Source organism: Tympanuchus pallidicinctus, unplaced genomic scaffold (assembly GCF_026119805.1).
Source record: "Tympanuchus pallidicinctus isolate F22 unplaced genomic scaffold, pur_lepc_1.0 scaffold2, whole genome shotgun sequence".
Lineage (NCBI taxonomy): Eukaryota > Metazoa > Chordata > Aves > Galliformes > Phasianidae > Tympanuchus > Tympanuchus pallidicinctus.
Window position 1 is genome coordinate 40,811,721 of NW_026294721.1, and position 10,465 is coordinate 40,822,185.

A 10,465-nucleotide genomic window follows, 5' to 3' on the forward strand; every position below is an offset into this window, starting at 1 on the left:
CCTCAGAGCAGAAAATACGTGCTTTGTATCCTAAGGAACCTTCCCTGGATTTGTTAATTTCATTCAGCTGCCTGAAATCTGCATTTTCTTTTGCATTCTTTAACACAGAGCTGATTCTTGCATTGCCCTTCCTAATCATCATTTGAAATACAAAATGCGAAGTTACTGAGTGTACCCTTCTGTAAAACAGTCTTTTTTCTTGACTTTTAGGCATATCCAGAATATCTTATTACATACCAGATTGTGAAACCAGAAGCTCCTTCACAGACAGGAACAGCAGCAGAGCAAAAGACCTAGTAGCTGCAGAACAGTGAAGAAGGATGCGACTTCAATCTTGGACTGGGTGCATATGTGTTCAGGATATCAGTATCATATAAAATTCTTAATCTGGAAATAAGCTGTATGTCTTTTATAAAGCATTGCTGTCTTGATGAATATGATAAGAGTAACTCTTGCGTACTCAACTGCTATACTGTTCCTTTTGAGGAAGGTTTACAAGAGATTGCCTTTTAATAATGCATCTCAGGCTCTTAGTCTCTACCGTTACCATGTGCAAAATAATGTTGTTTTGATCTAGACTTTGAGAACATTGTGCAAACAGAAATCTTTATCAAGGCCATCTCACATGTTAAAATTTCAGACACTACTGTTCTACTTACTTTATTTGCAGATAAACTGCATTAAGTCCATAATTTTCCTTTCAGCATGCAGCATTCATTTTATGTTTTCAGAAAGTCTCAGCTATTTATTTTCCTTTTGTATTCTGGAGTTGAGCCAGAACCTACTTAAAGGTATTTTGCACAAAGTCAAGTTGACTAAAACCATTAACAATGCAATATCAAATTCATCTGAGAAGGGGCTAGGTCCAGTTCTTCAAGATAAGGGTTTTTTTGCACACCTCTGAGCAAATGATAGTGATATGTGTTACTTTAGAGTGGAAACAAATCACATTTTGGTTTGCTGAGTTGTCTGCATGAATTTTCTGGGGAAACCCAACAGAAGTGTCAAACCAACTCTTGTGCTTGAAAGGACTTGATACAGCAGGTCAATGTCCTCTGCTGATATCTCTAAAAGAACATTTTATAAGGCTGCTATCAAGTGTGTGCAGTTTGTGAAACACTCTCCCCTTACAGTGGCATAGGGTTTTGTTGGGATATAGTTGACAAGTCAGAAGACCACACATGCAAGGATGTATCTGGGTCACATCCCTCTATATGAGACACAGAAGATGGTTCTCAGACTGGTAAGGGAGAGTGTGTTACAGCAGTTTCGTGTTACATCTGTTTGACATTGTGGTTGTTGAACAGCTTAAGTGGTTTACAAAAATAATTTTTTAAAATACGTGTATTACATCTTTATTTGGAAAACTTTTTTAAAAAGATCAGTTGGGAAGTCAATTTGCTCGCAGGTATACCAGAGGACAGAGCTGGGATGTACTCACCCTAACCCCCTTCCGTGCAAGTTCCCGGGTTTATTTTGCTGGGTAGGAGAAAGTTATATTTCAGCGTTGCATAGCACAGCATCAGACAACTTGGAAGTCTCCCTCATGAACAATACGGATTTAACAAAACTATAAATCAATTTCTTTTTTTTTTTTTTTAGTTGTTTTTACAACTTCAGAGGAGGTTGAAAGTCAAGCCGTTATTAGTAGTTTTGTTTTTGTTTTTAAACCATCAGTATGAGATGTTTTCCAGCATCGAGCACATCATGGCTGAAGATGTTCCCTTGAACAGGCTGTCCATTTCCCTATTGACCGGCGCTGCTGAAAAGCTGATGATCCAGTTCATGCATTCCAGTTTCATCACTCTTTAAGTGAGGGAATGACAGAATACCATGCTTTCAGTTTGTAACAAGGTGTACTCCCTGCCAGTGGGGTTTGCTCGGGGTGTTTGGATAAAACAGAGTTTTCACTTTCAGCTTTAAGACACAGAATTTTCATTTTTAGCATTAAAACTTTAGTGTTGAAGCAAGTTATCCTCCTGGAGGAATTGCACCCACTGTAAAATCAGTCATCTGATGCATTCTGGCTGCCTGCACATCCACTCTGTGATATCTATAAAGAAAACCTTAGAAATAGCAATACTGCAGCAGATCTTGAGCTTTGGGTTTTACTTCTCTCGAGCTGGCACTGGATCTATGGTTTTCACTTCATTTTGTGACCTGATGAAGTAATCAGCTTCGCGGTCCAAGCCAGGCTCTGGCCTAGTTGTCCTTTTAATCAGACATCATTGACACAGTTGGATGGTTGTATTTTGGCTACTTGTTTAGTAGTGTTAGAATTGCAGAGATCACCACTAGGCTTTGAAGCTTTGTATTCATCATTTAAGTTTGGGGTTTGTTTTTAATTTAGTTAAGAATGGAGTAGGGGGTGTGCCTATCTACACTAGGGTTTCAAGATAGCGATGAGGGTGAGTGTGGCTCGCCATCCCCATTAGACATAGTGATTAAAAAAATGAATTGTGCTGTGTAGATGAGCAAAATAGTTAATGTGCGTGTGGAAGTTGAAAGCTTTACATCTTTGAAAAACAAGAACAAACCTAAAAACAAAACCCCACCAGGCCCGCACCAGATTTTGTTCTTGCTTGTTGTTTCCTGTGTGCTAATTGAACAAAATCTGGGTTTCTTCAAGAGCTGTGAAGTTCTGGAGTACAAAAATACACTGTTTGGTATCTTGTTACGTATCTGATATTCTGTGCAGAGTGTGAAGAAATGATTTTGCAGTGTCTTTTGTCTCATAACGGTCCCATGGCCATCCGTAGCCAGCACAGAGGGACATCACAGTCTGGTGGGCTGTGCAGACTAGCGTGTGCCTCTGCTGGCCAAAGTAGTGTGTGTGTGTGTGTGTGTGTGTGTGTGTGTGTGTGTGTGTGTGTGTCTCCTCTTGTGGCTCAGAACATGGTGAGGATCTTCCCATCAGTGTCTGTTACCTATGGAAAAGCTGGCAGTGGTTGAGCTGCTGCTGACACTGGTTTGCAGTAGGGTTGCTGCTGCTTTAGCTGAGGGAGCTGATGTAAGAGCTCCTAGTTCCAGAAATAGGATTTGGCAGGGTGCCTCGTCCTGAGCAGGGCTGTCCCCTGGTGATGGGATGCTTGTTTGCAGCACCGCATCACCAACAGAAGCATGATAGAAGCGAGGATGCAGGAAGGTGCTGGGCTAAGCCAGGTTTGGGAGCCTGGCACCTCTCAGTGGCTCCAGGCAGAGCCATTCCCTGTGGGATTAATGTGGTGCCTTGCAGAGGGAATGGTGTGCTTGTCCTGAGCTGGTGCCTTTTACCCTTAGAGGAGTGCTTTGAAACAGCTGTGATAGGGCCTCAGTGAGCAGACAGAGCGGCGCTTCACCGAGTCTGAAGCGGGAGGTTCTGGCTCTCCAGGGCTGAGGTTGTATCCATGACACAGGGTGGCATTGCAGTCTGAACGCTGTCAGCAAAACTTGTCAGAATTAAAACCAGAGTACAGCGTCTCAGCGTGGTACATCTTTCTTTCTCTTCCTTACTTCTCTCCACCAATCTTTGATCCCAGCTCCGTGAAAACTGCTGTAGACTGTTGTACTGGTTTGCTAGTTTTCCAGCCACTACTGTTCTGTAGTCAAGGAATCAGGATCGTTTTTTTCTAACCTCTGTTTTGAGTGTTTGCAAGTGATAGGATCAAATCCCACCATGTTGTGTAGCAGGAATTTCCTTACCTGCAAACTCTTCTACCAATTTTTTTTCCCGAAGATGGGGAAAAAGAAATGGTCCCAAGCTCAAAGTAGGCAGATGAGTTTTGAATATTGTGATCGTTCTCAGAAGCAGAAAGTCAGGGCGCGTGTGAATTTATTCTTAATGGAATTTCACCATTCCCATACTTCCTGACCCTAGAAAATCTAACTGATATCAAAAAGGATGTGTGCCTGGTGTGTGTTTCAGTCATTTCAAGCTAAGCTGACACACTTCTGGGTAGGACAGGGGGGAGTGCAGATTCAGTTTAGCCCTGGGTACCAACTGACGTGGGAATCTATGGACTGGAACCTGCTGGTGGTCAGAGGTGCTTTGGAAACAGGGGAGAACTCATTGCCTGCAACCTGTGGGGGTTGGGGCAGTGCTTGTGAGCGCTGCTGAAGGAAAGTGAGTGAGTCAGCAGGGAGCAAGAGGAGCCCATGCGTTGCGGTGAAATGAACGCATGCGCCCATCAGGCTGTATTAGCAGACTGGTTTTGATCTATCTAGTTCTGTCATACCGAGCCTATTGGTGGCAATTCTTAGTGTTGGTTCCATTGTGCTGATGACTAATGTAGTTTGATTAGAGTAACTGTATTACAAGGTAATTTTGGCACTGTTTTTTCTTAACATCTGTGGAACTTGCTTCAGCTTTGGAAATCAAAGTGGGGATTTCTGTGCCACAGTCCCGTGAGCTTGTGCACCTCCATTTCTGATCGCTTGCTCTGCCACCCCAAACAGCAATGTATCTGGGGCTGAGTTTTTAGACTTTTATATAACTTTGTCTTCACAGCTAGTCCTTTGTTCCTCTCTTGGTGGCTGACCACCTGGAGCTGGGATAGCATTTATTTATTTCTTCCTTTACCCTCTCTGTAAAAGATGATGATGGGCAGGTTCTCAGCCTGTCTACATGGTGGACTTTAGGTAACATTGTTATAACAACCAAGTTTGATCTATAAATGTGCTTGGCTAAATGTCTGATCTGCAATACTTGTAATAGTTTAAAACTCAATAAATACATTTTTAACAGTTGCTCTGTAAAAGCTGAGTGTTTGCTCCACCTGTTGTTGGGAGGAAAGGCTGTGGATGCCCCATCCCTGGTGGTGCTCAAGATTAGGTTGGATGGAGCACTGGGCAGCCTGATGTGATAAGGGGACAACCAGCCCACAGCAGAGGGTTGAAATTAGGTGGGCTTTCAGTTTCCTTCCAACCCAAGCCATCCTGTGATTCTCTGGGCCCCCAGACAAACCTGATCTCAGCCACAGCTGTTGAAAAGTGTTTTATTATTATTTTCTCCAAACAATTTTTCTCCCTTGGGCAATAAATAAAAAGTTGATTTCTAAAAAAAAAAAATAATAATAATAAAAGGAACAAAACCATACATATGTACATCAGCCACACAGGCATTTTGTATTGGTGTGGGCTGGGAAGATGGAGAGTGGTAAAGCTACACAGGGATTGGGGATGAAGCATTGTCTGGGCTTGAGCCTAAGGCTACAGTGCAGGTGCCTGGGTGTGTGGGACCTTGCAGCTCAGTGCAGGTGGCTGAATGCTTGGCAGAGCTCAGGCTGTGGCAGATGCTGGTCCTGGAGTGCAGAAAGTGAGATGGAGGACACCTCTGCACCTCTTCTTCCCCCTCTGCTTCTCTCCACATCACAGTCCAGCCCTGTCCTACACTGCTTCTTTGGGAAGAGCAGCCATAGGATGGTAGGGAGGGAACAGGTCAAGAGTAATCAGCAGCCTCTATTGCTGTCCTTACCCCTTCTTTCTCTTCTTTAAACTACAGCTTTGACACAAGTTTTATGGGAACTGGTGAGACTTAAAGACACAGGTACATACACACACACACACACACAAGCGTCACTTAGGATTGCATCTCTCCATCCATGCTGCCTCCCAGCCAGAGGCTGCTGTCCCCCAGAAGCCAGCACAGCAGGTGACCTGAAGCTCCCTGCAATCACCCTGAGGCCCTGTTGCAGCATTGCTGGTCACTGTGCCTGGCTCAGGTATGCAGCACATACTGCACTCACCAGTGTCCCTCTGTACAAAGGGGGGGGAAAGTGCTGTGCAACAGAAATAGCTTATGCTCCCTTTTCAACCCAAGTCAACACCCAAATGAACTGGGAGCAGAAACAGGATGGAAAGGGAGGGGGGTTTTTTTTGTTGTTGTTTTTTTTTTCTTCCTGAAAAACAAGGTAATAAAGTAGAGATGGGAAGAGATGCAGACCAGGCACTTCAGGAAACCCGGTACACTATTTTTTCCTCCCCCAAAACAGAGCCTGGACAACATCAAGGTTTGTGGTTTTCACAACATAAAAAGCAAAAAAAAAAAGAGTACGAGATGAGGTAAGAAATTGCTCTACGAAAAAGACATTGAGTCCAGGGTCAATGGCAGTGTCCAGCACTATTGCTTAACATCCCGGGGCTCTGTGCCCCTCTGTGCTACCTGCCTGGCTGGCCTTAGCCCCAAGCTAACAGCTGGGTGATGTGGTAATGGGGCTGTGCAGGTATGGGAGGCTGCTGGGGGTGGCATGGACACCAACGGAGACGGGGAAGCTGAAGACAAACTGGGAGGTAGGGGTAGAAGTGGTCTTGCCCCGCTCCCGCAGTGTCCCTGAGGGGCTGGCAGCTTCCACTGCACATGAGGTGGCCAAGACCTGCGATTCGAACTGCAGCAGCTGCCCCATGAAACTGAAGTTAGGAGAGATGATGCTCCGGCGCTGCTTGACAAACTCAAAGGCCTCTTCCAGCTTGACGCGCTTCTTCATCATCAGGTAGGCCAGGCAGATGGTGGCTGAGCGGGAGATGCCGGCCTGGCAGTGGACAAGGACTCGGCCACAGCACTCTTTCACCGAGTCTGGAGGGCAACAGAGAGTGACACGTGAGACCTGCAGCCTTCCAACGAGGCCCAGCCCCTGGCCAACCTGCCACATGATGGCTGACATCACACCCACACGTGGCTTGGAAGGGACCTCAGAGTCTGCCTGCGCCCAACCCCCTGCCGTGGGCTGGTTGCCGCCCACCACATCAGGCAGCCCAGGGCTCATCTGACCTGGCCTTGAGCACCTCCAGGGATGGAGCCTAAAGCTCCAGTCCTTGGGACCTACCTCGTGGCCTCCTCTGGCTGCGTGCAAACCACAGCCTGGCTTCTCTAAATGGGCACTTACCGATGTACTCAATTGCCTCCATGAACCAGGAGCTTATGTCAGCTTTGTGGTTGTCTTCCACAGGGATGCACTTATACTGGTAGTGCCCCTCAAAGTGGTTGGGGCAGTCAGATGAGACGTTCAGCAGGGCTGTGATGCCCAGTGCATCCAGCATGTCCCGTCGCGCCGCATGGTAGGCGCTGCCAAGGTAGAGGAAGGGAAGGATTTCCACAGGGCCACCCTGTGATGGAGAAAAAACAGATTATGAGCACAGAACTGGATAACTTTACAGGCCCAAGGAAGACTTGAGGAGGGGCAGCAGGAAGGCCGTGTTGCAATGTGGACGTACCTGGTCATGAAGGGGGGTCCCACATGAACTGAAGCCCAAATCCAGGGACTCGGCGCTGCTGGGGGGTGAAATGCTGGTCGGGGTCTTGGTTTTAGCACAGAATTCAGGATACTCTGAGGCAAAACGCTCGTAACCTCCTGTAAAAAGAGAGGCCCAGAGGAGTGTTACAGCCATGCTCACAGTGCTGCGGGACAGCAGGAGCCAATGTATTCTGAGTGCCCTTGGCCACTAGATGATGCTACAGGGATGGAGAGCAGCCTGCTGCCCTGAGGAGAGCAACCAGACTCCTGGCAGCAAGTAGGGAGCCCCTGGGCTGGGCCATTCCCATGGGCCTCAGCTCTCCAATGCTTCTAGCTGCCCAAAACCTCTGCTCTAGGACACAGCCAGCCAAAACCTAAGGGTTGATGCCAAAGTTGTAGCAAGGCAATGGAGAGAGGGTATGTTGCCAGAGACCTGCAACTCCAATGCCCTCCTGCACCACATATTGTTCAATTCTCTACTTTCTCAGATACAAAATGCAGAGAGGTTCCCTCAATCCCAGCACCTACAGCCCAAAAGGCAGGAGGCCGTAGAAGTTAACCCACAGTAAAGCCAGTCTGCAGAGAGCCTTTCCTTCCTCCCAAGGACTCAGGGTGGGCTGAACAGAGAGGTAAGTGCCTGTGGAAGAGCTGCTTGCTGCTTTGAGCAGCTGCCAAGGAGATATTGGAGGTGACCTTGTGCCTCCCCACGAGGAAGATCCAACAGAGCTGCCACCTGTTGACTTCCCAGGACAGCAGATAAACACCTCTGGGCAAATTTCCTGTCCTCACGCAAATCAAATCAACAAGGCTGAAATCCTTGTTGGCTGATGTAGAACCTTACAGCCAACAGAGGTCAGGGATTTCAGTGTTGCCATGAATCTAGCCAGATGGAGCACTGTCTCCCAGGAGAGCTGCTGAAGATTCATCCCAAGTGCAGGACTGCTGCTCACCAACCTGAACCTGGCAGAGCACACGCTGCAGGACACATTCCTTATACCAGCTGTAGCTCTAAGTTGACACAGAACAAGGTTGGATGTTCCCAAGAGCAATGGAAATGAGAACTCTAGCTCTCAAGTGGATGCAAGCTTATCTGACAGAGCACCTCAGGAGCCCCTCAGTAATGTCCTTTATGGTTTTCTTCCCTTCCACAAGGAAAGATTCCAGCCCCTTCTGCAGGAAAATGTACAAACTGGTAAATGTGCATCACCTCTCTCACATAAGAAGGTCAGTTTGCAGAGGCTGCATTTCCAGAACCTGAAAGCCCTTTGCAGTCCTGCAACCAGCCTACAGCAGCAGATTGGAAACTCTAGGGTCCCCTCCAACCCAAGCTGTTCTGTGATACTCTAAGATGGAAAAGCTGCCCAGGGTCGTGTAGAAAAATGAGCTTCCTCCTGGGAAAAGCAAAGGGACCCTTCCAACAGGGAAGATTTCTCTTCAGTGCTCCTCATCAGACTGAAGGGCAGTTTAGCAAAGTGCTACCCAATAAATTTGCCTTTGGACACACACAGTGCCAGATTTGTGCAACTCTTAGAAAACTGGAGCAAGCAGGATCTTTTTAGCATTTCTGTGGTAAGCAAGCAGGAGGCTTCTAGTGTTAGGGCTGAGGCTCTAAGGGTCCATACCTCAAAATAACTGAGATCTCACTCTTAGAAATAAGGAATTACTAACCCCAAACAACCCTGCTTGAGAACCACAGGGGCATCATAGAACCACAGAATGGCTTAGGTTGCAAGGGACCTCAGAGGCCATCCAGTTCTAACACCCTGCCATGGGCCAGTTGCCACTCTCTGGGTCAGGCTGCCCAGGACCCTCCCAAGCGCTTTCAGCTCCCAGCAAAGCGATAACTCATGGTTGAATACCCAAAGCAGATTCTCAATGAGCCCTCACTGTGCTCCTGCTCCATCCATCAAAACCTCCTAATGGTTTGCTGCTCTGCGCACATGCGTTCTCACTGCTGCTGTGAGTAAACCATGAAACAGACTCACTCTTAGAGAGTCAGAATCAAACCACTGAGCACCCTTTCTTCTACAGAGCCTCACAAGGATCCTACAGCCCAACAGCCCTGGTTGCTCGCAGCCTCCCATGCAAAGAGCACGAAAGAATAGAATCATTAAGGTTACAAAGATATCTAAGATCGTCCAGTCCAACCCCCAGCTCATCCCCACCATGCTCACTGACCGCGTTCCTCAGTGCCACATCTCCACCTTTCTTGAACACCTCCAGGGACGGTGACCGCACCACCTCCCTGGGCAGCCAGTGCCAACGCGTCACCACTCCTCGGAAGAAGGAATTTCTCCTACCACCCACCCTGACCCTCAGCACCGACTCTCGCCGCAGAAGCACCGGGGCCTCCCGAGGCCTTCCCCACGGCGAGGGGACGCGGCAAAGCGTCCGTTTGGTCCCGGGGACAGAGCCGCACGAGGTGGGGGCGGCCTCCCCCTCCGCGCCGATCCCCTCGTTCGCCCCCCTCCCCGTTTACCTGCCAGCAGCCGGATGTCGGCGCGCGCCATGTCGCGCCGGAGCGCGCGCAGCACGAGGGCCACGGTGCTGTCGTCCCGCAGGGCCTCCGCGCGTGGGCTGCGCTCGTCGTACAGCACCACGGCGGTGTAGAGCCCGGCGCGCAGCCGCGCCCGCACCTCGCCCTCGGCCGGCAGGATCTGCTCCAGGCTGACCGCCCCCTTGGCCCGCCGCCTCACGATGGTGTTACAGCGCACGTTGAGAGCCCCGCGGATGTGGCCGGCGCTGTGCGCCAGGAAGGGCCGGCAGTCCAGCAGCAGGCAGCGTCCGCCGCTCGCCTCCTCCCGTCCTACCAGACGCCGCAGCGCGCTGCCCTCCATCTCCCGCAGCCCCTCCGGGGCCACCATGACGGGGCCGCCTTTCCCCGCTCCGCGCTCCGGCCGCCGCTCGCAGCCCCGCGCCGCCCAACCTTTACTACCCCGCTGCGCCGCTCCGCCCCTCCGGCTCGCGCCGCTGGTATGAATGGAGGGAAGGCGGCGCGCGGGTGCGGCCGACGTCACCGCCTCCATTCACAAAAAAAGGGCTCGCCGCCGGCCCGCCATCTTCGCTGCGTATTTGTGAATGGAGAAAGGCGGCGGGAGGGCGGGCGTTGCGGGGAGCCGCGCTGGGAGCGGGAGGCGGCCCCGGTTTGCAAGGGGGTCACCCCATGGGTCCCCCCACCTCGGTGGGTCACTCTCACTTGGCGCGCGCACGCACACGCACCAACCAACCTCCTCAGGGCACGCGCTCACGCTCGTGCG

General features: G+C 49.7%; 2 protein-coding genes across 2 annotated transcripts in view; one reads left to right on the forward strand and one right to left on the reverse strand.

Annotated features, from left to right (window-relative positions):
- TNKS (tankyrase) overlaps nt 1-4,725 on the forward strand; it is a 105,886-nt gene extending 101,161 nt beyond the window's left edge. Inside the window, exon 27 of the mRNA XM_052682269.1 lies at nt 211-4,725. Coding sequence (XP_052538229.1) covers nt 211-297 — 87 coding nt within the window. The 3' untranslated portion in view covers nt 298-4,725. The remainder of the gene's footprint in view (nt 1-210) is intronic.
- Nucleotides 4,726-4,957: 232 nt separating this feature from the next.
- DUSP4 (dual specificity phosphatase 4) lies at nt 4,958-10,191 on the reverse strand. Its single transcript, XM_052682278.1, has 4 exons — nt 9,688-10,191; nt 7,189-7,325; nt 6,861-7,080; nt 4,958-6,550 (listed from the first exon to the last, which is right to left on the reverse strand). The coding sequence occupies exons 1-4, from the start codon at nt 10,070-10,072 to the stop codon at nt 6,165-6,167; spliced, it is 1,128 nt and encodes a 375-aa protein (XP_052538238.1). The 5' UTR covers nt 10,073-10,191; the 3' UTR covers nt 4,958-6,164.
- Between the last annotated feature and the right edge of the window lie 274 nt (nt 10,192-10,465).

What these genes read in the sequence shown, in the direction of transcription:
- DUSP4 (XM_052682278.1), bottom strand. Translation starts at nt 10,072, where the DNA reads ATGGTGGCCCCGGAGGGGCTGCGGGAGATGGAGGGCAGCGCGCTGCGG. An exon ending in CGACATCCGGCTGCTGGCAG is followed by an intron (nt 7,326 to 9,687) that starts GTAAACGGGGAG and finishes CTCTTTTTACAG; the next exon opens with GAGGTTACGAGCGTTTTGCC. An exon ending in GGACCCCCCTTCATGACCAG is followed by an intron (nt 7,081 to 7,188) that starts GTACGTCCACAT and finishes TCTCCATCACAG; the next exon opens with GGTGGCCCTGTGGAAATCCT.